The 27,420-nt window shown below is 44.6% G+C and overlaps 1 protein-coding gene across 12 annotated transcripts in view; it reads right to left on the minus strand.

The window, feature by feature from the left end:
* Window positions 1-27,420, minus strand: part of ATP2B3 (ATPase plasma membrane Ca2+ transporting 3) — a 137,222-nt gene that overhangs the window by 14,946 nt on the left and 94,856 nt on the right. For all 12 annotated transcript variants that reach the window (XM_078147746.1, XM_020977278.2, XM_020977271.2 and 9 more), the window contains 7 exons: window positions 24,752-24,931; window positions 22,967-23,054; window positions 19,555-19,661; window positions 16,634-16,825; window positions 8,576-8,789; window positions 4,787-4,998; window positions 1,338-1,445 (listed from right to left, as the gene is read on the minus strand). In XM_078147746.1, coding sequence (XP_078003872.1) covers window positions 1,338-1,445; window positions 4,787-4,998; window positions 8,576-8,789; window positions 16,634-16,825; window positions 19,555-19,661; window positions 22,967-23,054; window positions 24,752-24,931 — 1,101 coding nt within the window. The remainder of the gene's footprint in view (window positions 1-1,337; window positions 1,446-4,786; window positions 4,999-8,575; window positions 8,790-16,633; window positions 16,826-19,554; window positions 19,662-22,966; window positions 23,055-24,751; window positions 24,932-27,420) is intronic.

Consider the following 27,420-nt stretch of genomic DNA (forward strand, 5'->3'; position numbering starts at 1 on the left):
GAGTTTCCTACTCTGTAACCCTAGGGAGCTGGCTGGCTGGCTGGCCTACATGAACTCTATGGTCCCTTCCAAGTCTACGTCTGTGATTCCACATTCTGTTTCAGAATTAATTAATTAATTTGTAACATTTATCAATTTCCAATGGAGCCATCCTGGACAGATTTTGAGTCTATTATAAAATTTTCAATGTGAGCATCTACACATTGGAAATTGATAAATGTTACAAATTAAAGATGGATTTATTGTTTTGTCCATTACCTAGACTTAAGAAAATGATGGTGAAAATCTTAATGATGCAGATTAAACATAAAAATGTGTCATGTACCCATTCCCCCCCCCCCCAAGAACTGGTTGTTAAATATTCACCAGCACATCTCTGATCATTATAATATAATATTATACAATATATTGCACAAAGAGGTAGCCTTAAAGTCAGGAAGACCTGGGTTCAAGTCCTGCATCTGACACATACTGTCTGTGTGATCCTGGGCAAGTCAGCTAACCTCTCAGTATTCTAGGGAACTCTCCAAGGCTATAAGTTACAGAGCAGATATCAATCTGCATCAAAAGAGAACATTTCCCACCGGCAGCTCCCTACATTGATGAAATCATAGGTTTGGGCCCACAAGAAATTATACAGTAATAACTGACAATAGTAGGCAGCATTTATTAAGTGTTCACTATGTGCCAGGCATTGGGTTGCGTGCTTTTTACAATGACTATTTCACTTGATCCTCACAACAGCCTCGGGAGGTAGGTGCTGTTATTATCTCCATTTTACAGATGAGGAAACTGAGGCAAACAAAGGTTAAGTGATTTGCCCAGGGTCAATACATAAAATGTTATTATACAACATTAATATTCTATGGTAACAACTATTAATAGCATTAATATAATATGAGAATATAATAAAAACATATTGTTTCTAATCCTAATATTCTTCTGGTGACATATGACCAATGCAATATCAGAAGCGTCAAACCTTCTGCTGACCCCAAGGGCAATGGGAGCTGCCCTCCCCTCCCGCCAACAATGGCCACAACAATGACGTGTATACATAAAAAGCCTAAAAGCCATTGACGGGGAGATTGCTATATGACTGGAAAAGAAAGTGAGCCAGTGGCATGACCTGAGTAAAGAAAGGTTAACAGGAACGCCCACAGAATGTCGGAGGGCCTCCAGGTCACAGAACAGCTCCGCTGAGTAAAGCTGGAATGAGAGCCCAGGGATGCTGGGCAAATTCCCACTCCACCATAGGGACGGCACCAATGATGGCGCCTGTGTAAGCCAAGGCTGCGGGGCTGGGCCAAGAACACCAAAGAAGTGAGGTTTTTTACCTGTCCCCAGACGAGTTCCCCGATACCAATGAATAGGCACCAGAGCCACTGCTCAATGGTCAAAGGTGCGCAGCTGAAGGGCTTCCCGCCAAACTGTACAATCACAATCTGTAAGAGAAAAAGGGGGCCTAAGCCAGAGGTTTGGGTGGCAGGGGTGGCCACACTGTTCCTGTCTTCTTACCCCCTCTCCAGCCTCCCCCTGACTTCCATGTGAATTCCACTGACCCACAGGGTCTTAGAGAGAGCTTGCTGGGGGACCGTGAACTTTCATTTTCCCTCAATTGGATCTCAGTTTCCCCACATGTAAAATGAAAGGGTTGAACTACATAATTTTAAAGGTCCCTTCCAGCTTCAACTTTGATTCTAAGTCCCATCTTCTTCAGGAAGCCCACCCTAATGCCCCAGTACCTTAAGTACTTATTGCTCATTGGAGGTGTGTGGGTGATGAGTGTGGGGGGGGGAAGGTAGAGAAGGGTAGGGCCTGTTTCTCCAGCAAGATAGGAACTCCCCAGAACCTGGATTCACCCCTCTTCTGCTCCCTGGTATCAGTAAGCTCAGGGCCAGGTATTATAGTCATTCTAATGGCTGCCATTGATTTGATATCTCAGGATACGATTGGGAGTTGGCCAAATATGTCTCAAGCATTCTACCTCCATTTCTGCTCTACATTCTGCTGCCTTGCCCTTTCCTTCCTCCTTTCCCCCTCGCCCCCCTCCGCCCAGGCCTAGCATCCTTATGGAGGACCTTATCATCACCTTGTCCCATTCCCATCAAACCTTACTTGGATATCAGGATCTTTGCATTCTAACACAGGCTTTGGGCAGATAATGCTTTTCCCAAAGGGGCAACTATTAAGGGTGGCAGATTTCAGGAGCTGTGGGCAGGCAGACTACTGATGGTAGTGGGGAAGGTAGGTATCTAGCCGGCTCATGTATAGGGCCAACCTTGCCTTGGGCTAACCAATTCCTTAAACCAGGGGTTCTTTGTGTGTGTGTGTGTGTGTGTGTGTGTGTGTGTCTGAGAGAGAGAGAGAGAGACAGAGAGAGAGACAGAAAGAGAGAGACAGAGAGAGACAGAAAGAGACAGAGAGAGAGAGACAGAGAGATAGAAAGAGAGAGAGAGACAGAGAGAGAGAGAGAGAGACAGAGAGACAGAAAGAGAGAAAGAGAGACAGAGAGAGAGAGACAGAGAGACACACAGAGAGACACACACACACAGAGAAAGAGAGACAGAGAGAGAGAAAGAGACAGAGAGAAAGAGAGAGAGAGAGAGAGAGAGAGAGAGAGAGAGAGAGAGAGAGAGAGAGAGAGAGAGAGAGAGAGACCCCTTTGGAAATCTGGTGAAACCTATTCATTCCTCCAAAATTGTTTTTTTAAAATGCATAACATAAGATAGATACTATTACAAAGGAAATAATTTATATTGAAATAGTATTATCAAAATGTAAAAAAACAAAAAAGTTCACTGACTCCAGGTAAAGAACCTTTGCTCTAAACCGATCTGGAGAAATAGAGCAAAGGAGACGGTGTGATGAATCTGTTAGCAGGTGGTCAGTTCTCTCTACAGAAAGCAGCATTTACAGAAAATCTCTGAAGGGTTGAAGTTTCATCTTGGGTTTGATCTTTTGACTGAGTCCAAGTTTTACAGAACAAATCCTTCTATGATGGGGGATTTGTTCTGTGCAGCTTGGATTCAGTCAAAAGGCTGCACTTGAGGACCTAGAGGGCCACAGGTGGCCTTGAGGCCATAGGTTCCCCAGCCCTGGAAGGAAGGGGGGAATCCCTGTTGGCCTGAGAGGCAGATAGGAGAAAAACATGACCACTCCCTGCAGGCCCCCCATTTTCTGCTGCTGAACAAAGCCTTATCCTTGGCTTCTGTGTCCACGTACTCAGTGGTTTCTACCCACCAAAGTTAAGGGTGTATTTAGCAGGACAGGGTGTGAATACCACCTGCCACAGGGCTCCAGGAAGGCACTGCTTCTAAAAGTGATGGATGGTCACTTGTAACTGGTAATCAGAGAAAGTATCCCAGAGAAAGTGGCAAGGGCCTCACTGTCTGGCAACAAGCTAGAGGTATTCTAGGGTTTGTTTGCTGAGTGGGAATGAGGCTGACCATAGGTACTAATGGCCTCTTCTGTTTTACTGGTTCCCACTCTCTATACTCAGGGAGCCAGTATTCCCCTTGGTTTGACTTAAGAGGCTGGGGTTGCTGATCCTGGTTTGGTTTTTCAGGTGCCCGGGCTGGCTGTACCTACCAGTCACTTGTGAGCTCAAGCCTGGACTTTTTCCTGGGAATTTTGGGGGAGGGGGCAGAGGGAAAAGAAGAAGTTTTCTTCTGAAAAAATAAATGCTAAATTTGGGGAATTTCAAAGAAGTACCGAGTAAGGGATACCTGTGGAACAGCACAATGTTTTTGGAAAGTCTGAGTTTGGGAAATACCTGGCCAGTGAGCTTGGGGCCATGTTTGAATTCCTTCCGCCCAACAAAGAACCACTTGATGAAACCATACCCCACCTAGTGCTGGCAGTGGGAGGAGGCCCTGTGGCAGGGGTGGTCTTGCTAGGCTGTTTAAGGAGCCCTTTCCTTGGAGCTCACTCCTGTGGTCTCTCTCTTCCTCCCCTCCCCCCTCTCCAACTTTGTGGTGACTTGGGCTCAGTAACTTGCTTCCCTTGTCGCCTCTCCCATGTAAGGAAAAGTGAAGATTTAATGTCTTTTCTTCAAGTCAGATTGAAAGCCAAGAGTTAGGACCACCCCACCAGCCTTCCCAAACAGATCACTCAGCCTTCTCCCCTGATCTGGCCAATTGGACAAACCTTAAATTAGAGTTCCTGGGCCAGCCTTACTCAGAGGCTCAGTGAGCTGCCCACTCTGGCATCTGGGAAAGTCTGCTGCTGATTAGGGAAATCACTGTTGTACCTAGCTCCCCGTGGGCTTAAAGTTTATTCAAATGCAAATACCCTTGGGCAGGGGAAACCTACTGAGCCACCCACTATTCTCGATTAAACCTTATCCACGACCAGAAGATCTGCTTCTGAGGTGAAAGTAGATGGGGATCTTGGGGCTTAAGAGGCTGAGCACCAGTCACCTGGGCAAAAGTGCTAATGGTGGTGGCCTAAGGCTGAAGGGGAGGTGCCAGGACCAGAAAATATTCCTTCACAGTTTTGCCTCGGGCTGGTCCATCTTCTAGGTTAACCTTCCCTTTTCTCTTCTCATAAAGGCCTTCCTTTATGAATTGTTTCCTCCCTTCTGAGCTAGAAGAAGTCTTGCTTATTACTTCCATTTGTACACCCAGTTCTTAATACTGTGCTTGGCAGAGGCATAAGCATTTAATAAGTACTCTTCAGTTTCTAGTGTTTTCCACTTGTTAGAAGGGGAAATGGCAACCCAGAGTCAGTACTCGCCCAAAGTCACATGGCAAGTAGGTGGCAAGACTGGCCTAGATTCTCTTACTTGAATGCCAAAGGTGCCCAGGACAATGGAACAAAAGATGGGATTGCTGAAAATGCCTTCGAAGACATTCCTCTCGCCATGGATCTTACGGGCATTGATTTCATTACAAAGTTGCATCAGAACGAAAGTATTGAAGATGATGGTGTAGTGTTCTGAAGGTGGGGAGTGCAGAGGGGCATTCCGGCCACTGTCAATGTCAAACATGACCTCACCTAGAATGGAGAGGAAGAGAAGAGAGGGAGAAGAGAGGTGGTGAACGGGCAGCTCCCAGCAGACCCCAACAGGGGTGGAGGAGGGAAGAGAGGTAAAAGAGCATGCATGCTCTGCTCAGCCTCACTTTTCCCCACTCGCTCCCCGCTGTGAAGTTGCTCAGACCAGCCACAAACCCTTGTTTGGGCCTAGAGATGGAGGGGCTTCCAACTTCACAGGGTTCACCCAAACTCCCAGCACAGTGATGGGGACAATCCATTAAGGATTTTGATTGAGAAACTTGACCCAGCTCCTGAGGCCCAAATCATAGGTTCTGGTCCTGATCTATCAATAAATTAGGACCCAGTATTTTGATTCATTCCCGTCTACACTTGTAGTGATTATCAATAACGACTCACCTTTCTATTAGCACTTTCTTTATAAAAACTCAATGAAGTAAATAGCTCAATGATTATTATTTTAGAAATGAGAAAACTGAGGCTCAGAAAAGGGAAATGACTTACTCAAGGTCAATAACTATTGTCTTACTGCTCCATACTGATGGGGACAGGATGGAGGGAGTGAAGCCAATTTAGAATGAGTGAAAAGTCTGACTTGAAAGAAATGTCATTTTTGCTACTTTCAAAGTAATGCAACGATCACTTTTGAGTTAATACCTTTAAATAACGTAAAGCATTATGTTATAATGGTTTAGAGTATTGGCTCTAATGTCAGAGGGCCTCAGAATCCTGGCTCTGCTTCTTCCTAGGCGTATGACCTTGGACAAGTCCTTTCCTCTCCCTAAACCTTGGTTTTCTCCTCTGTGAAATGAAGGAGGTTGGATTAGCTAACCTCCCAGCTCTGCCTTCTAAACCTCTGATCCTACGAGCCTAAGTTTTACCAGGTTAACAGACTGTAGCCTACTTTACTGAACAGCTCAGAATTAGACATCAGGCAAGAATTAGCATCAATCATAAAAAACCAAGTAAACATAAATATAAATATATAATATTTCTATAGAGATAAACATAATATAAACATAAAAAAGCACATAGATGGGGGCCCAAAAAAGGAGACTTGAAATGAATTTGTTCTTCCAGGTCATTGAAACAGTCCCTTTGCCCTATCCCCAATTCGGTATTGTTCTTTTAATCCCCAATCTGGTTGACCTGTTGAATCTGTTTCCTTAGCAGGCTCCACCTAGCTGGAATGGAGTGAGCAGAGGCACCCGTTAGCAGCCAGGCCCCTGATGCAACAATCACAACCTTGGAATTTGCAGAGACAAATGCCTGAAGTCTGACAGCCCTGAATTACCTCTAGATGATCCCATGGCAGTGCCCATGCAATGATGCAACATGCCGTCACCAGAAAAGAATGCCACCTCAGTCTAAAATGTCACAGGCCTGTGCTGGGGGTTAAGGACAATTCCAGGGAACCCTCCTGGGGAAGGGGAGATGGATCTGAGAGACTAAAGAGGAGGCCCTGTTGGGTCAGCTCCAAATTCACCTGGAATGATCGGTCTAACAGGTGAGGCAAGGGGTGGAAACTGGGATGTATAATGCTGGAGAAGTTGGCACTGGGTCTGGGGACATCATAGTGGGGAGCAGCAGGTGGTCTGTCTGATGGTCCTTCCTGGCCTCCAGGCAAACTCAGTGAATTGAATGTTCCCTGAGAGCTTTGGCATGTCCCACCCAGTCATCAATTTTGTCTTTTTGATAATATCTAGGATTGAACACCTTTTCTGTGGTAGGGGTGATGGGAATGGGGGTGCTGGTGGTGCTAGGGGTAGGAGTGCTGGGGGGGTGGGAATGGGGTGGTAATGGTAGGAGGGTGGGAGTAGGAGTGCTGATGGGGGGGTAGGAGTGGGGTGATGGTGGTGGGGGGGTGGGAGTAGGAGGTAGGGGTGGTGGGAGCGCTGGTGGGGGGTGGGAGTGGGGGTGCTGGTGATGCTTCTTCCTTCAGATCCTGTCTCTGTGTGCTTGCCTAGCCTGTCCCCTATTCCTGGAATGCACTCCCCTCCTCCCTCTTTCTCTCCCAGGCTTCCTCTTCAGCTTATACATGGGACCTTTCCTAATTCCTGCAGCTGTTGGCACTCTGCTCACATTCCCCATAAAATGACTTTGTATTTATTTGCTTCTCTGTTTATCTATTGTTTCCCTCACATAGAATATAAGCTCCTTGAGGGCAGGGCCTGTTTCACTTTTGCCTGGGTATCCCCCACAATCCTGCTAGGCACAATACCAAGGCCTGGCCGAGAGGAAGAGCTTAATCAATGAACTGAACTGAAATGGATGAATAAAAACTCCCCCTAATCAAGGACAGTGAGGAGAAGGGGGATGGGAGAGAGGAGGCGGAAGCAGACAAGCTGACCATATGTGTCAGCATGGATCAGGGGCAGAGTCATATGCTCCTGACCCTCCCCCTTCCCCTTTTCCTCCTCTTGGATCCCAATCCCTCCCCTCCTGCCCTTTCATTTCTTTCCTCTTCATGGTCAGATTATATCTCAGGACAATAGCCTGTCAACTCCTGGGCCAAGATTGCTGACCTCTTCAAGGAGGAGAATACTAGCTAATATTTGAGGTTTGCATAGATTGACCCTCATAACAACCCTGCAAGGGAGATGCCCTTATTATTCTAATTTTACAGCTGAGGAAACTGAGGCAAACAGAGGTTAAGTGACTTGTCCAGGGTCACACAGTTACTAAGGCATCTGAGGCAGGATCTGAACTCAGGTCTTCCCGACTCCGAGTCTTGAGCCATTGTGCCACCTAGCTGTTTAGGTGAGGCCTTTCCTGATTCCCTCAAGTGAGGGGTTGCATGTCTGTTCCCAGATAAGGAAAATTCCCTCCACCCGTGTATGCACCTTCTCTGCAACATACAGTCTTAGAGAGTGGCCTCAGGTACTAAGAAGCTGAGCCACTTGTCCAAGGCTAGGATATTTCAGAGGCTCTACTCAATATACTGGGCTCTGGCTTCTCTCTCTGTGTCTCTGTCTGTCTGTCTCTGTCTCTTTTTATCAGAAAAATTTGCAACAAAGTTCCTCCCCCTCTCCTGTTTCCTTTCTAGCTGCATTGACTTTGTTTGCACAAAGGCAATTTTATATAACCCAAATTGTCCATTTTATTTTCTCTGACCACCTCTAGCTTCTATTTGGTCAAGCATGGCAGCCTGGTGGAGTGGACAGAAAGTTGGATTTGGGTTCAAAATCTGATTTGGCCACTTGACCTTGGGAAAGTCACCTCACCTGGATTGGACCCAGTTCACTCGACTTTAAAATGAAAAGATTTGACTAGCTGGTCCCTGAGATCATTTCCAGCTCTAGACAGACCCATGCTCCTCTAGCCATAACTCTGTAAAGTATCTCCTTCCCTGACTCAAACTTGTTTAGAATGTGACCTTTTCTGTGCAAACCTGAAACCCATTTGGACTCTATCCCTGCTGAGCTAGGCCAATCACCCGTCTTCCGTATGTGGGCAGCCCCTGGGAGTTTAGAGGGTTGAGCTGAAGTGCACGTAATCAAGGCTAACATGTGAGCGCAAGCCTGGCTGGCAGCAGGAAGGGCGTTGGGCAAACAGGCTTTCGCTGGCAGAAGCAGCCTACCCGCAAACAGCAGGGTGAAGATGACTGTGAGCTGATAGATGGCATGGCCCAGAATATTCTTCATCATTGTACGGGAGATGAGGGGCTTGTCTCGACCATATGGCTTTCGCAGGAGGAGGGACTCAGTGGGTGGTTCTGTTGCCAGTGCCAGAGAAGCAAATGTGTCCATGATGAGATTCACCCACAGCATCTGAACTGCTTTGAGAGGGGAGTCCTGTGGGCAGAAAGGATGGGAAGGAAGAAGTTAGCTCCTGGAGAGCAAGGCACCACTTAGGTCTTTCAGAGACATGCATCAGAAGCAGTGCTGACAATTACCTTACAGAAATACTTCCCTACTGAGCAGGTGGGAGTTTTGATTTTTGTAAAAAGAAAAAAAAAAGCCACCCAGTTTGGGCTCCATTTTATTGGCGTTTTGTTCAAATGAAAACATGCGACAGCTCTTTTGAGCAAGTGTGATCGTGATATGCCCCACTGCTTGTGTTACTGCTGTGAGGTTTGGCACAGTGCTTAGCTAAACTTTTAGAATATGTGTGTGTGTGTGTGCGCGCGCGCACCTGCACCTCTTCACCAGGTCGTGGCAGCAGCCCTAGGGCCTTTATCACCTACTTTCTTGGGCTCCTTAGCAACTTTCTCACTAGTGTTCCTACTTTCTGTCTTTCCCTTCCTCCTTCAATAGCACTTGTTTCTGTTCTGGCCAGAAACTCTGAGGGTCTTCCCCTCCCCTTCCCTTTGGGAAGACAAACTAGGCCACCTTCTGCCTCAGTTCTTACCTGGCCTTGAATCACTGAATGGGTGTTGCCTCAGACAAACTGAGACCTAGGAAAGACCTTAGCTTAAAAAGGCCAAGGTCTCCCCCTTGAACCCAAGGCCATCACCAGTTGTCCTGCTCTATATCTTGCCAATGGATTCCAATGACTCTGGAGGAGAGAATGAGGCCGGTGACTTTGCACATCTCTGCCTCACTTAAATCCAGTTCACTTGCAATTCAAGACATCACCCTCCTGATGTCATTGGATACGCTTCAAGAACACAGACTGAACAACAACATTTCTCAGAGCCTCTTCTGGAGTTTCCTTCTCTACAAAATGAGGGGCTTGGACTCAATGGCCTCTAGGGTCCCTTCTAGCTCTAGATATAGGACCCTATGATCCACCCTGATCATACGATTATAGTCTAGAATCAATGGAAGAGATCTTGGAGGTCGATGCCCAAGCCCTTCCTGCCGATCTGGGTTAAGAGCCCCAGTCCTCAGCCTCCAAGTCTGCCACCACATGGCTTCTAATCCACGTTGCTCCCCATGCTCAAGGTCCATTAAATTCCAGAGCTCTGAAAGGCAATTCAGGCACTTATTCCAGAGTCAGTGCCTGGTATATAATAGGTGCTCAATGACCCATCTGTGAATGATGATCATGGTGGTTTGAGGCTCCCCACAGTTTGACCCTGGCTATCCTCTCCAGCCTTAACCCTGGCCCTCCTCTGGTCTCCAGCTCATCATACCCCCCTCCTCCTTTCTTCTTCTCCAAATTCTTCTCATTTGTACTTAAAGATCCAGGTCAAGCCCCACCTCCCCTAATGACTGCAGCCTCCTGAGCTGAGTGGGTCCTGGGATTCTACCAGAGAGCTTCTCCCTTTGCTTAACTGATGGCCACAATCTGAGGGATGAGGGAGACAAATTATTTTTCACAAGGATTTCAAAAGTCTAAGTAAGAATGAGTTCAAACTTCCAAACCTTGGTAAAGGTGATGAAAGAGATCACAACCGGGGAAGAGGAGTGATTCAGACCTGGTGGTTTTGTGGAACACTTTAGCTTGTTTATTGTTGGTTTGGGGGTGGGGGTTTTTTGGTACAAGGGAGAGTTCATTAGAGAAGGGGGGTAGCATCAGGGACTAGGAAACAATTTCAGTGTCAAAAGTAAAGGGTATAGGTACCACTCATGATTGGTGTGTGTGTGTGCGTGTGTTGTGTTTAAGAATTGCTGCTCCACTGATGAAAAATGAATTGATTCTGTTATCACCACCCCCAGTCTAAAATACAGGTGCTACTATTAATGATGATGGCATCATGAAAGTGTTTTTTAAAAAATATTTAGTATTTCATCTTTCGCTAGTTATATGTAAAAACAATTTTTAACATTCATTTTTAAAACTTTGAGTTCCATAGGTTAAATATGCAAGACACAGTAGTCAATGACTATAGTAATCTATTATTTGATAAACCCAAAGACCCCAGCTTCTGGGATAAGAACCTACTCTTTGAAAAAAACTGCTGGGAAAACTGGAAAAGAGTATGGCAGAAACTAGGCATAGACTCTCACACCATATACCAAAATAAAGTCAAAATGGGTTCAGGACTTAGATATAAAGGCTGATACCATAAGCAAACTGGGAGAGCAAGGAATAGTTTATCTATCAGATCTAAGGAGAACAGAAGAATTCATGACCAAACAGGAGATACAGAACATTATGAAAAGCAAAATGGATAATTTTGATTACATTAAATTAAAAAGTTTTGGCATAAATAAAGCCAATGCAACTAAGATTAGAAGGAAGGTAGAAAATTGGGAAAGAATTTTTACAACTAGTCTCTCTGATAAAGGCCTCATTTCTAAAATATATAGAGAATTAAGACAAATTTATAAGAACACAAGCCATTCCCCAATTGATAAATGGTCAAAGGATATGAACAGACAGTTCTCAGATGAAGAAATTAAAGCCATCTACAGTCATATGAAAAAAAGCTCTAAATCGTTATTGATTAGAGAAATGCAAATCAAAACTCTGAGGTACCACATCACACCTATCAGACAAAAAAAAAAAAATGTTGGAGAATGAAAAAGGAAAATAAAATGTTGGTGAGTTGTGAAATGAACCATTTTGGAGAACAATTTGGAACTATGCCCAAAGGGCTACAAAAATGTGCATACCCTTTGATCCAGCAATAGCACTTCTAGGGCTATATCCCAAAGAGATCAAACAAATGGGAAAAGGACCCACATGTACAAAAATATTCATAGCAGCTCTTTTTGTGGTGGCAAAGAATTGGAAATTGAGAGGATGCCCATCATTGGGGAATGGCTGAGCAAGTTGTGGTATATGAATGTAATGGAATACTATTGTGCTATAAGAAATGATGAACAGGCTGACTTCAGAAAAACTTGGAAAGACTTGTATGGTCTGATGCTGAGTGAAGTGAGCAGAACCAAGAGAATGTTATACACAATAACAGCCACATTGTGCAATGACTAATACTGATAAACTGAACCCTTCTCAGCATTACGAGGATCTAAGACATCTCCAGAGGCCTCGGGATGGAAAATGCTGTCCACATCCAAAGAAAGAACTATGGAAGTCAAATCGCTATCACTTATTTTTACCTTCTGTTGAGTTTTGTTTCATCTTTCTGATGGTTCCTCCTATTGGTTTTAATTTTTACTTACAACTTCACTAATGTGAAAATATGTTTAATGGCTATATAAATGTAAAGCCTATATCAAATTGTGCACCATCTTGGGGAGGGTGGGGGGGAGGAAGGGAGAAAAATTTTCAACTCAAAAGCATATGGAAGTGATTGTTGATAAATCAAAATAAATTAATAAAAAAACAGATCAAGCTAAAAAAAAAATAAAATTTTGAGTTCCAAATTCTCCCCCTTCCTCCCTCCCCAACCCCCTCATTGAGAAGGCAAGCAATTTGATATAGGTTATACATGTCCAGTCATGCAAAACATATTTCCATATTTGTCATATTGTGAAAGAAAACATAAACCAAAAAATACCTCAAGAAAAATAAAGTAAAAAATAGTAAGCTTCAGTTTATATTCAGACACCATCAGTTCTTTGGGGATGGATGGCATTTTTCATCGTAAGTCCTTCAGAGTTGTCTTGGACCACTGTATTGCTGAGGATAGCTAAGTCGTTCACAGCTGATCATCTTACAATATTGCTGTTACTTTGCACACAGTACATTTCACTTTGCATCAGCCCATGAAAGTCTTTCCAGGTTTTTCTGAGAGCATCCTGCTCATCATTTCTTATAGCACAACTCATCATTTCTTATAGCACAATGGTATTCCATCATAATCACATAGCACAATTTGTCCATCCATTTCTCAATTAATAGGCATCCCCTCAATTTCCAATTCTTTGCCAACAGAAAAGAACCGTTATAAATATTGTTGTACAGATAGGTCCTTTTCCTTTTTGTTTTTTTTTCTCTCTTTTTGGATACAAACCTAGTAATGTCACTGCTAGGTCAAAGGGTATGCACGGTTCCATAGCCCTTTGGGTATAGTTTCAAATTGCTTTACAGAATGGCTGAATCAGTTCACAACTCCACATACAGTGCATTAATGTCTCGTTTTTCCCAATCCCCCTCCAACATTTGTCATTCTCCTTTTCTGTCCTATTAGCTAATCTAATAAGTATGAGGTAGTACCTCAGAACTGTTTTAATTTGCATTTCTCCAAGTAATAGTGAGTTAGAGTATTTTTTTTATACGCTATAGATAGCTTTGATTACTTCATCTGAAAGCTGCTCATATCTCTTGATCATTTATCATTTGGGGAATGGCTTCTATTTTTATAAATTTGACTCAATTCTCTATATGTTTGAGAAATGAGGCCTTTATCAGAGAAACTTGCTTCAGAATCTGTTTCACAGTTACTATTGCTAACTGTTATTTCCCTCCACCCTATTCCCTCCTCCTCGTTTATTCTATTCTCTCTCTCCTTTCACCCTGTCCCTCCTGAAAAGTGTTTTGCTTCTGACTACCCCCCTCCCCCAAACTGCTCTCCATTCTATCACCCTCCCCTTCTTTTACCCCCTTCCCCCTCCTACTTTCCTGTAGGATAAGATAGATTTCTATACCCAACTGAGTGTGTATGTTATTCCCTCTTTGAGCCAATTTTGATGAGAATAAGGTTCACTCACTCCTCTTCACCTCCCCCATCTTTCCCTCCACTGTAAAAGTTTTTTCTTGCCTCTTTTATGTGAGACAATTTGCCCCAGTCCACCCATCCCTTTCCCTTTATACCACTACATTCCTCTCTCACCCCTTAATTTTATTTTTTTAGACATTGCTTCATTGCTTCACATTCAATTCACATCTATGCCTTCTGTCTATATATACTTCTAACTGCTCTAATAATGAGAAAGTTTTTAATGAGTTACAAGTATTATCTTTTCATAAGAAGCATCAGTTACAAGTTATAAGTTATATACAAGTTATAAGTTAACTGAAGTAATCAGTCCATACTATTTACTCCCTTTCTCTTGTGATTCCATTTGCTTTTCCTCATCACTAACTCAGGGAGACTATGAGGGATCCTACCACTTCTTTTCTTTTTTTTGGTGTGTTGTTGGGTTTTTTATCTGCATATAATACTTTCATGGGAGGAAGCGCCAAGGTGGTGGAGAAAAGGCAGTGACTTGCTTGAGTCCTCCTCAAAACACCTTTAAATAATGCCATAGTTACAAATATCATCTTCCCATCATTCCATAGGAATGTAAACAGTTTAACCTTAAGTCCCTTACGATTTCCCTTTCCTGTTTACCTTTTTATGCTTCTCTTGAGTCTTGTATTTGAAAATCAAATTTTCTATTCAGATCTGGTATTTTCATCAAGAATGCTTGAAAGTCCTTCATCTCACTGAATGTCCATTTTTTTCCCCTGAAGGATTATACTCAGTCTTGCTGGGTAGTTGATTCTTGGTTATAATCCTAACTTCTTTGCTCTCTGGAATGTCATATTCCAAGCCCTCTGATCCTTTAATGTAAAAGCTGCCAAATCTTGTGTTATCCTAACTGTGGCTCCACCATACTTAAATTGTTTCTTTCTGGCTGCTTACAATATTTTCTCCTTGACCTGGGAACTCTGGAGTTTGGCTATTAATATTCCTGGCAGTTTTCATTTTGGGATCTCTTTCAGGAGGTGATCAGTGGATTCTTTCAATTTCCATTTTACCCTCTGCTTCTAGAATACCAGGGCAGTTTTCTTTGATAATTTCTTGAAAGATGATGTCTAGGCTCTTTTTTTTTTTTTTGACCATGGCTTGAGGTAGTCCAATAATTTTTAAATTATTTCTCTTGGATCTATTTTCCAGGTTTGTTGTTTTTCCAACAAGATATTTCACGTTGTCTTCTATTTTTTCATTTTTTTGGTTTTGTTTTATTGTTTCTTGATTTCTCATAAAGTCATTAGCTTCTATTTGTTCAATTCTAATTTTTGAAGAATTATTTTCTTCAGTGGGTTTTTGCACCTTCTTTTTCCCTTTGGCCAATTCTGCTTTTCAAGGCATTCTTCTCCTCATTGGCTTTTTGTACCTCTCTTACCATTTGGCCAATTTTTTTTTTTTAAGCAATTGGGGTTAAGTGACTTGCCCAGGGTCACACAGCTAGTAAGTGTCAAGTGTTTGGCCTGAGGCTGGATTTGAACTCAGGTCCTCCTGACTTCAGGGCCAGTGCTCTATCCACTGTGCCACCTAGCTGCCCCTGCACCACCTACCTGCCCTGCCAATTTTTTAAAGGTGTTATTTTCTTTAGTATTTTTTGTGTCTCTTTTACCAAGCTGTTGACTCTTTTAAAAATGATTTTCTTGCATCATTCTCATTTCTCTTCCCATTTTTTCTTCTACCTTTCTTACTCGATTTTCCAAATCCTTTTTGAGCTCTTCCATAGCCTGAGACCAATTCATATTTTTCTTGAAGGCTTTGGATGTAGGAGTTTTGACTTTGCTATCTTCTTCTGAATACATGTTTTGATCTTCCTTGTCACCACAGTAACTTTCTGTGGTTAGATTTTTTTCTGTTGTTTGCTCATTTTCCCAGTCTCTTTCTTGACTTTTAACTCTTTGTTAAAGTGGGGCTCTGCTTCCAGGGTGTTTTGTGCAGCTATTTTCAGAGATACTTCTAGGTACCTATAAGTTTTCAGGTGGTATGATCTATCCTTACTACCCTTATGGCCTGTGCTCTAGTCTGTGAGTGACCACAAGCACTCTTTTCTGCCCTGGAACTATGAGGAGGGTTACCACTCCACTATGGCCACAAGCTCTGCTATGCTAGTGCTCCTCCTCACCCCAGAACTACCACTCAGTACTGCAACCCAGATCTCAGTATGGGCAAAGCAACAGAGTCCTGCCTCAGTGCTAGCAAAGAGACTCCTGTAATTTCCTTCTGATGAGTTGTTCAACCCTCTTACTGTCTCCACAGACACAGAAGCAGCCTCTTCTGCTACTGGCTCAGTGGTTCCCAAGGCCTACTCCTGGTTTGCTGGGGCCCAGGCTGTGCTGGCATGGCCTCCATTGGATTGTACCCCACTCTCACCCAGGTGTGACAGACTTTTACTGCTGACCTTCTAAGTTATCTTTGGCTGAAAAATTATTTCACCATGTCCTTTTGTGGGTTCTGCCACTTCAGGAATTGTTTTATGGCATTATTTAAAGACATTTTGGGGAGAACTCAGGCAAGTCACTGCCTTTTCTCCATCATCTTGGCCCCATGAAAGTGTTTTATGTGAATAAAAAAACCTAGCAACACAAAAAAAGAAAAGAAGTGATAGGATCCCTCACAGTCTCCCAGAGTTGACGAAGAGGAGAAGCAAATGGAATCACAAGAGAAAGGGAGTAAACAGTATGGGCTGATTATCACCTGGCTCTCCCTTCATTTACAAAAACATAAGAAAGCTTGGGTCAGAGACAATGCTGGCAAAATTCTTGGCAGGCCTAGTTTTTCACTCATTATGATATAATACAGACCTTAAAGACTAGTGTGCCCATGAAGATAGAATAGGTCTCCTGATCCAAGAGCCTCTCAGTATTGGAAACATATTGGGAGACGTAAGCCTGGCCTTCCCAGTACTGTTCTCATTCCTTGGATACCCTCCCTTTACATGGTCCATCATGGATCCCCTCTCTCTACTTTGGTTTAAAACTGCTAGAACTTGCTTTCTATACAGGAAGGCTCTTAGACAAGGACACTGGTCTTGTTTCTACCTCATTGGCCCTCATTGAAAGGACCTCAGTCGCCGGTCCACTGAGTCTGACCTGACAGCAAGATGGTGCTTACCTGTGTGATACAGGCTCCCGTGAAGGCCACGATCACAGCAACCACATTGACTGTCAGTTGGAACTGGAGGAACTTAGAGATGCTGTCATAAACATTTCGGCCCCACATCACTGCCTTGACGATGCTGGAGAAGTTGTCATCAGTTAGGATGATGTCTGAAGCCTCCTTGGCCACATCTGTTCCTGCAATCCCCTGGAGAATCACACAGAAGACCCATGGGAATGACTTTCCCAATAGACCACTTTCATCTCCTAGCTCTTCCCTTCCTTTCTGATCAAGGCAAAGTCACTGCTGGCATAAAATCCACTCTTTTATCTGACCCCTTTACTCATTCGTTCATTTGTTCATTAATTCATTCATTCATTTGTGTATTGAGTACCTGCTACAGGCATGGAGCCCATAGACACAACATTAGAATTTTACACAGGATAGTGACTTCCTTCCTGTAATAGTAATAACAACTAGCGATTATGTAGTACTTTGAGGTTTGCAAAGCACTTTACATATGTTAACTCATTTGATCCTCCCAATAACTCTCAGAGGTAGGGGCTGCTAATGGTAATTTTACAGATGAGGAAACTGAGGCAGGAGTGGTCAAGTGACTTGTCCAAGGTCACACAGCTAGTTAATGTCCAAGGCAAGATTCAAACTCAGGGCCTCCTGACTCCAAGACTCTTTCCCTCGTAGCACCTTTCTGTCCTAAAACATTGAATAATGAAGTCTCAAACATACAGCTGTCTCCTCTGTAAAACAGAAAGTTGGACTATATAACCTCTAAGTTTCTTCCCAGGTCTTTATGCTGGGTGATGTAGTATTGCAAATCTGGCCATAAAATAGTGCTTTGTGGTCAAGTCCTATTTTAAATACTCCAAAGAAACTTATCATTAGAAGGGCTGTCTTTGAAAACTGGGGAAAAAAAATCACTGCCTTTGGCTTCTGCACTTCCTAACTGGCTTCCCTGCCTCCACTGTCTCTGGCCTGACCCACCCTCCATACGAAGCCAAAGGCATTTTTCTAAGGCAGAGATCTGATTGGGTCATTCCCTTGCTCTAAGCTCTTGGGTAAAAGTCTGCTCCTAGGATTCTCCACTCTCTGGCTCTCTGCTACCTTTTAGTCCTTTCCCAAGCACCCGACTCATGCCACTTCGCTCTGGGCCCACTCTAAATTGCCAGGAAGTCTTTCCAGACAAGCCCACACTTGTCCCTTTTTAACTTCCTCCCATGGCTCCTGGTTCTGCCCTCTGGGGCCAAACACAAGTCCAGTCCCTGTTCCATGTGACTGCCCTTCACACCCTTGAAGACAGCTCTCATGAGCCTTTTCTTCTCCAAGCTAAACATTCCTAGTTCTTCAGATGCTTTTTTTTTGGGGGGGGGGCTAGGCAATGGGGTTAAGTGACTTGCCCAGGGTCACACAGCTAGTAAATGTTATGTGTCTGAGGCTGGATTTGAACTCAGGTACTCCTGACTCCAGTTCCGGTGATCTATCCACTGCACCACATACCTGCCCCCTAGATGCTCTTCAAAGGGTGCAATCTGGAGGCCTTTTCCCCATCCTGCTTGACTTCCTCTGAATGTTCCCTAGCTCATCCATGTCTTTGCTAAAACATGACAGCTAATTCATAAGCCCTTTTGCTATGAGATGGTCCCTGCCCTAGAGGACCTTACATTTTATTGGAAAGATAATGCACGTTCACAGATTAATAAAAACAGGATATTTATTTCTGGGCATCTAGGGGCACTGCAGTGGATAGGGCACTGGGCTGGGAATCAGGAAGACTCATCTTTCTGAGTTCAAATCTGGCCTCAGACACTTCCTAGCTGTGTGACCCTGGGCAAGTCATTTCACCCTGCTTGCCTCAGTTTCCTCATCTGTAAAATGAGTTGGAGAAGGAAATGGCAAGCCACTCCAGTATCTCTGCCAAGAAAACCCCAATATGGGGTCATGAAGAGTTATATACAAGTGAAATGACTGAACAATGTTGCCCATGACTATTTCTGCAAGAAGCAAGCAGAAAAGTCAGGAGAGATGGAAGTCTTCATTCATCTAGACTTGACCAATTTGGAATGAATTTGGGACACTGAGTTGGTTTCCTTTTGCATGGTCTCTAAGAAACAGAGCAAGAATAAAGGCAACACGTAGCTGCTTCAGGGAGAGTGCCAGCTCCAGCTCTGGCAGCAGGGTTTCATGTGTCAATGGCCAATGATTCTTATCTAGTCTTCGGAGTTCACTAAGGCACACAGCCTAGTGCTCTTTGGCTTTTAGTCTGACCAACCTTCCCCCAACCAGGAAGAAGTGTGTGAGCTTTGGCTGTGCACAATATAGTGTGCGTGTGTGTGTGTGTGTGTGTGTGTGTGTATGTGTGTCTCTGTGTGTATTTGTATGTATGTATCTCTGTGTGTCTGTGCGTATATCTGCATGTGTGTCTCTGTGTGTTTTGTGTGTGTCTGTGTGTGTGTGCAGGCGTGTGTGTCTCTGTGCACATGTGTTTCTCTGTGTGTGTATGTATGTGTGTCTCTGTGTGTATGTATGTGCTCGTGAGCGTGTCTGTGTGCGCGCGCATATCTGTGCGTGTTCTCTGTGTGTCTGCATGTGTGTCTGTGCATATGTGTCTCTCTGTGTATGTTTGTATGTATGTGTGTCTCTTGGTGTATATGTGTGTGTGCTCATGAGCGTGTTTCTGTATATATGTGTATGTATGTATGCCTCTGTGTGTGTGGGCATGTGTGTCTGTGTGTGTCTGCACGTGTCTCTGTGTGTGTGTGTGTGTGTGTGTGTGTGTGTGTATGTGTGTGTATGTAATCAGTGTAGCTGGAGCTTCCTGAGATGGGGCCTCGGGTCTCATCTTCCCAAAGGATAGCTCTATGGGGCTGGAGGGGCCATGAGCATGGGGGCAGAGTAGGGGCCTGGGGGGATAAGTTTACCATGGCAAAGCCCACATCTGCTTTCTTCAGGGCAGGTCCGTCATTGGTTCCATCTCCGGTCACAGCCACCACTTGCCGCTGCTCCCCAATGGTACTGTCGATGATCCCTGAAACACACAAGAGAAGGTCCCGAAGTGAAGCACAGACACCTGTCACTTTTGAGTCACTGCTCTGCCAACTTTCCTGATGTTTCAATCAACCACTGGAGAACTACAGGGTGTGGCAGAGAATGCCTTGGATGAGGACTTCGGAGACTCCAGGGGTGGGCTCTCGCCTTGACTCTGCCGCTTACTAGCTTTCCTATGTCGGGCCAGTCATTTCTTGTCTCTGGGCCTCAGTTTCTTTATCTATGAGGAGGTGGCCTATGGGCACCAGGGCCCTTCAGTAACTAGGCAAGACTCTTCTAGCCAAAATAAATGAAAGAGTTATCATTTGCTTTTGTACAGTATGCAGCCTGTAAGCTGACTCATCTCCTGCCCTCCCTCTCCCCACAAAAGTGGGGCCCTACTTAGGAGTACAGGCCCAGGGAAGGGAAAGGACTTGCCCAGGATGACACAGGCAGTAAGGGGCAGAGGCTGGATATAGTACTTTGCACTGTACTGCACTGCCACCCTTAGGCCTCTCCTCCTTTGTCATTAACCCCTACTTGGCCATCTTCCTCCCAGGGATCGCTGCTTCCTTTTTCTTCCTGCCTCTACTCCTTCCAGTCCCAGGCCTCATCCCCTCAAACCCAGGCTCTCCCTACCTTCCCAGGAGACAATTAACAAATCTGATGAACTCATTATGCTAATGTGCTAACAAGAAATGGCTACAAAAACGCCTGAGGCTCCTCTTTCCAGTTCTGGGGTCACATGTGTGCATTATATTAGAATAAGAGCCTGCCAGATAGGGACAAAGCATTATGGCCCTTTGGGCCTTCCATTGTATATTCCACTTGTATGTTTCAGTTCTCCAGTGACCTGAAACTTTAGGGTAGGTGTGGGTACTTCCCAGACTATGGATTCTGAATCTTTGTGTCATGGTAAAACCTTCTCAGAATCATGGTTTAAAATGCATAAGATCAAATGCCATAGGATTACTAGGAAATCCATTATATTGAAATGCAATTATCAAAATATATATTTTTTAAAAACCAAGTTCACAGAAGTCAAGTGAAGAATCCCTGCCCTATCTCCTTGTAGACCCCAAGTTCATTAGCGTCTAAGAGGTCTTCAAGGGCTTTAATTTAATTTAAATTTAAACTAAATGATTAAAATATCCATCCTCCTAAAGGCAATCTGGTGATGAACCTCTCTGAACTTAGCTGGGCTGGTTCTTGGGGACAGACATGTAGCCTCTTACTAGGGGAATCAGGAAAGGCCTCTTGTAGGCAACTAGATGGCTCAGTGGATAGAGTGCTGGCCTTGGAGACAGGAAAACTTGCCTATGATCCTTTCTAGCTGTATGATCCTGGCCAAATCACTCAACCTTTCTGGGTCTCAGTTTCCTCATCTGAAGAATGGGGATAATAATAGCACCTGGTTCCCAAGGTTGTTGTGAGGACTAAATGGGATAATATATGTAAACTGCCTCACAAACCTAAAAAATATATATATACATACACATACATATATATGCACACACACATATACATATGCATATATAACATACATGCGTGTGTGTGTGTGTGTGTGTGTGTGTGTGTATACATATATATATATAAAATTATTTGCTATGAAAATGGCCCAAAGCCAATGCTGTGGAGATGACCCAGCCCAATATGGCAGCTAGAGATGAGCCAGGTTTTAAGAGTGAGACATCAGGAGGGTCAAGCGAGATTGGACAGGTAGCCAGAAACAGCAGCTTTTGATACCTTCACCTGCTCATGTGAAGGGGTCATGAGTGAGTTCTCTTGTGCTCCCTCTGTCTTCTCTTGCTTTCCGGTACAATCAACCCCAAGGTGGGGGGTCACAAACACGCAGTCCTCCCCCCAACTCATGGGGTGCCAATTCTTCCAAACTGTCCCTCTCTCAGTCCCAAAGGAAAAGCAGGGAAGCCCATATGGGAGGAAGTTTGGAGATCTTTTTTGGAGGCACTAAAAACTTTTGTCTGGAATTTTCGTAATGTAAACCAAAACAAACCAAAACAAAGACCCCAGCTATGTGACCCTAGTCAGCTAATTGCCTGTGTCCTGTGTATGGGGGTGGTTGTTGCTCATCCCCAGAGAGAAAAGTCCAGAGGTGGGGGAGGTAAGTCTGAGCTGTGTGTAGACTATAGCTTTCATATTTTAATATTCTTGACCGATATCCCATCATCTTTTAGTCTGTTAAATCCACAGCCAGGTTATCATGGTCATTTTTTTGTTTGACCAACCATTCAGGCCCTTCAGCTTTTTGCCCATGCGTGCTAGAGACTCTGGGAAGACTGCTTGGTTTGAAGTTTGAGCATATTGCCACCCAGTGGACAAGTTCAGCATTACACCCTCTTGCTGAATAATAAAATGATACTAATGGAATCCTCCTCCCCACCAGGGATCCGTAGATAAATTTCAGGGCGCCCAGGGAATTTGAATGGGGAAAATGGCACCTTTTTCACTGACCTATAACTGACATTGAGCACTTCCTTCAATTATGAATATAGGCAACAAACCTTACCCTGAGCAAGGTCCATGCCACAAAAAGAATCGTAAGGCAGCAATGAACTGATGGGAGTGGCTCTTTAAATATAAGGCTCATAAAATGTCAGAGCTGGAAAGGATCACACTGAAGACCTCAGACAGAAAAACCGAGGCTTGGAGAAAGGAAATGACTTGTCTAAGGTCACACAGGTATTAAGTGGCAGAGCTGAGATTCCAAGCTGGGCGCTCTGACTCCGGGTCCTCTTTCCACACTGTATACCAGTGAGAGGTAGGCCATTGCCATTCTTGCTAAGTGTTCCGTCTCATCCTCATCTTTTCCTCTCCCATAACTCTCTGCTCTTTGGTCTGTATCAAACTAACCTTCCCAGAGCTAAAAGACATTGCCCTGCTGGAGATTTCCCAATGTGGAGGCTAGGGAAGAAGGGACTTTGTGTGTGTGTGGGGGGTGTGAACGGACTGTAGCATTCTCAAGCCAGGTCCCACATTGGCTCAGCTTCTCCTAGATGCAATCCAGAGGAGAGGATGATGGGAGAGATTTATTTATTTATTTATTGCTTTTTGGTGAGGCAATCGGGGTTAAGTGACTTGCCCAGGGTCACACAGCTAGTAAGTGTCAAGTGTCAGAGGCCAAATTTGAGATGGGAGAGATTAAAAGAAAAACCAAAAACCACGAGCCTCAGAAAGTTGATGAGGTCACACCATAGAAAGTGGAGGAGAGGGAAAGGGCAGAGAATATCAGTACAGTGGAGGAGGTGGCTGTAGAGAACCAATTGGGGGGTGGGGTTTGGGTCTTACCTTTCACCAGGGTGTGTTTGTCAGTGGGAGAAGACCGAGCTAGGACTCTCAGCTTGGGCCAGACTTTATCTAGGCGATCTTGTTCGATCTGGGGAGTACAAAGAACAGTCAAAGAGGGGACAAGGAGAAAGAGTAAACACTGGCTGAAGAGAGACAAGGCCAAAAAGGACCATCTGTCAGCTCTCTCCAGGGCCTTGGGGGAAAGTAATGCTGCTACGTGCAGAATGTTCCCTGACCCTCTCAACCCCCCCACCCCAGCGCTAGTCTGGCCAGCATAGCTGTCAGGAGGAGATCACTGAATCCCACTCATCTTCATTCAAGCCCCCGGACTTGCTCAGTCCCCACACCTCTTGGTTTTCAAATAAGCCCTATCTGGGGGGAGGAAAGTTTGCCAGGGATATGTACACGGACTAGGGCACAGGGATTGTGATTTCATTGGTACAGAGTTCCTTCCCAGGTGAGGGAACTCCCTCCTCATAAAGGTTGACACCATCCCTGAGTCTGAGAGAGCTGCTCAGTGCATTGAGAAGTCAAATGACTTCCTCAAGCTCCCACGGCTGTGTGGGTGAGATGTTGGACTGGAGGCTAGGTCTTCTGACTCTGAAGGCATCTCTCTGTCTGCTATGTCACACTGCTTCTCATTGAAATGCACGGCAGAGAGAAAATCAAATCATTTCAATAATGTGGCTATTTATCCAAAATTACCTAGGCCCCTTTGATGAGCCCATTCTACCCCCTTGGGGGGGTATGCATGCAAGGTTGGGAACCTCTGATTTCAACCTTCAGCAACAATAAATTTGATAGCAATACCAAGCAGCCTTCACTTCTGGTACATTTACAAAAAGCATGTTAAAGAACAAAATCCATAAGAAGGTGGCCACATTTTTAAATCTGTTATTCAACATTAACTTTTTTTTTTTTAAGTAAGGCAATCGGGTTTAAGTGACTTGCCCAGGGTCACACAGCTAATAAATATCAAGTGTCTGAGGCCAGATTTGAACTCGGGTCCTCCTAACTCCAGGGCCAGTGCTCTATCCAATGTGCCATCTAGCTGCCCCTTCAATACTAACCTTTAAATTAATCTTAGCATTGATAGGCAGAATAGCCTAATGGTCAGAGACCAGGCAGCCCTGAGTTCAAGTCCTTCCTCTGACACAAATTGGCTGTGTGACGCTGGACAAGTCACTTAACCTCTGTGAATATGTAGAAGGAATTCCCCATGTCAGTGAAATAACAGTTCCCATTTTCATTCCTATTAATTTATAGCTTATAAATGCAATAAAGGTTGCTCTTTTCAATTATTTTTTTTTTACTTATCAAAAGTTGGATGTTATAGGTATGTGTCATTTAACTGCACTGATTTTTTTTTTTTAGGCAATTAGGGTTAAGTGACTTGCCCAGGGTCACACAGGTAGTAAGCGTCAAGTGTCTAAGGCCACATTTGAACTCGGGTCCTCCTGACTCCAGGGCCTGTGTTCTACCCACTGCGCCACCTGGCTGCCCCTGAACTGAAGTTTTTAAAGACTTGAAAGACCAGACATACATTTGTTGCTTGGTTGAGCAAATGATGCTTTTTCTCTGAAATGATTGAATGCGATTGATAAATATGAATGGTACATATTTGGGGGTGAGATGGGTGTCTGGTGCCTGTGTGCGTATGAGGTATGGGTGCGAATGTGTGTGTGTGTGTGCGTGTGTAGGGGAGGGAGGAGCGGACATCTCTCGGCCACGCCCAACTCAATCCCAGGTCAGCCTGGTCCCCAAAGCAGGAATACCGAGAATTACCTCTCCCTTCTCGTTCCGAATGCGGCGGTTGAATTCCTTCCCTTCTAGGCACAGGAAGTCTTCCCCAGGTTGGATGATGCCGCACTTTGCGGCAATGGCGCGGGCGGTATTGATGTTGTCTCCAGTCACCATGCGCACTGTGATGCCAGCGCGCTGACATTTGCGGATGGCTTCAGGAACCTACAGGAAGCAAGAAAAATGGAAACTCTGTCTCCTTCTGCCTCTCCACATCCACTGGTGCTTCTCACTTTACATGCAGATCATTTCCCTGTTGGCTGAGAGTTTCACAGAAGATCACAAGATCCTCATTTTACAGAGGAGGAAACTGAGGCCCACGGTGGGGAAGTGATCTGTCCAAGGTCACATAGAGAATCGTATGATCCTAGATCGAGGGCTGGGAGGGACCAAGAGGGAAACTGAGGTCTGCCCAAGATCATAAACTATTAAGTGACAGAGTCAGGATTTGAACCCAAGCCCGTAGACTCCAAACTGATCGAAGATGTTTTTCACGCAGAAGCTGAAGTGTAGTGGCTGGGGGCTGTGCTGCATAATTTGGTAATGCAGGAACTTTAGCTGTAGGGGTGTAATACAACTGCTAACCTCCAGTATTTAACATGTGGTTACACAGAAAAGGGACAAGATTTGTTCTCTTTGGCCCTAGAGGATAGGATAGAATTTGGAGTAATGGGTAGAAGATGCAGGGACAAAGTTAGGCTCAACATTGGGGAAAACTCCCCCCCAAATGAGAACTGTCCCAGAGTGAAAGGGGCTGCCTCCCAAAGGGGGCAGATTACCCACTTTGCAGATATGTTATGGAGAAGATTCTTGGTCAGGCCGGATTTTGAGAGGTCCTAGGTTCAAATCCTGCCTCTGGCATTGATTATCTATGTGACCTTGAGCAAGTCCCTTCTCCTCTGGGCCCCAGTTTCCTCATCTGTAGAATGGTCCTGAAGTCCCCTTCTGCCCTACATATGTGATCAGATAGCATATATTTATGATATATGCTATGATGCTATTTGTGTGACCTTGGGCAAGTCTCTTTCTCCGTCTGGGCCTCAGTTTCCTCCCCTGTGAAACAAGGGGAGTTGGGACTCGGTGGCCTCGAAGGTCCCTCCCCTCTCCAGATCTACAATCTTCTGCAGACTGGGGTCCCTTCTACCTGGGAGGAACCTTTTATACTTCTCTGAATTGCTGTGACCCTAGACCACTGCTTTCCCATCCATGGGGCAGTCAGTCCTGCTGCATTATTCATTTTGACAGTTCATATTTGTTACAGCATGATTGCTGTACTAGGGAACAGTTTGAGCATAAAGATAATTTCACATTTGCTTAGAGGAGATTTCATCCATGAAATTCAGAAAACTGTCCCACTTCACAATAACTCCCAAGCTACAACCCTCCCCACGCCCACTTTCGCAAGCAAACCTCAGGTCTTTTTCAAGGTAAAGTGCCATATTTCTTGTCTATCTTCTGGGGCTGAGGGATCTGTAGGGCAAGGAGGGCTGATCCAAACCTAGGCACTGCTCCCCCCCCCCCCATTTCCATGTGCTCAGCCTCAACTTCTCAAGGTTAGCCCAAGGCCAAGACCTTGGGTCACTTTCATTGGGAGACCTCTGTCCCTCATCTGGGGTAAGGAACACCAACTTTCACAGGATAGAATGCCAAAAACAACTTAGAACAAACAGGATTGAGGTCTGAGGTCTTTGTTTTCAGTTTCAGTGCCTACTGGGGAGACAGTATCTGTCCTTGAGACTTTCTTAATCTAGTAGAGGTGGCAAGATGTAACAGAGGAAAAGTTATTCAGTATTACCAGACAGCTTATGCTAAGGAAGAGTTTACTAAGCTGCAAAAATAGGCAATGAGGCCTACAGAAGGTGTGTGTTTGGGAGAAGACAATGGGGATTGGGATAGGCAGGGAGGGCTTCCTGAGGGCAAGTTGAACCCTGAAGGACAGGCAGGGAGGAGGGAAGGGGGTGTTGGTGGTCAGATGAGGGAAGACAGGGAGATGGGAAAAAAGGGTCTGACATATTTCAGGGATGTAAGAAACCTGACCAGGAAGGAGAGGGTGTGTGTTTGTATAGCCTGGGCAGAGGTTGGCTGGGGCCAGATGAGAAAGGCCTTAAATATCAAGCTAAGCAACAGCTTCAGTTAGGTGGCACTGCAGTGGATAGAGCACCAGGTCTGGAGTCAGGAAAACCTGGGTTCAAATCCGGCCTCAGACACTTCCTAGCTGAGTGACCCTGCACAAGTCACTTAACCCTGTTTGCCTCAGTGTCCTCTTCAGTAAAATGAGCCGGAAAGGGAAATGGGAAACTATTCCAGTATCTTTGCCAACCCCCCCGCCCCCAATGAGGTCATGAAGAGTCAGATGTGACTCAAAAAAAATGAGTCCATAATAGTAACAACAAAGTAGTTACTAAATGCGTAGAGAAACAGGGAATGTACCTCACCAGTTTTAATAGCAATGCCATTGTCTTTTCTCTTTGCCTTTCCCCTATCAGTGGTCTCATGAGCTCATGCAGTAAATTCATTTTATACAATAGTGACTGCAATTATAGCCTCTGGAAGAACAGAATGATCCACTTCTCTGGAAAATGGATTTTATACCTTCAAAAGCATTTTGAAGTATCCAGGTAGGATCTGGCAGTCTTCTGGAAGAAGCCCTGCCT

This window comes from Phascolarctos cinereus, unplaced genomic scaffold, assembly GCF_003287225.1.
Source record: "Phascolarctos cinereus isolate Bilbo 61053 unplaced genomic scaffold, phaCin_HiC Scaffold_8;HRSCAF=390, whole genome shotgun sequence".
Classification (NCBI taxonomy): domain Eukaryota; kingdom Metazoa; phylum Chordata; class Mammalia; order Diprotodontia; family Phascolarctidae; genus Phascolarctos; species Phascolarctos cinereus.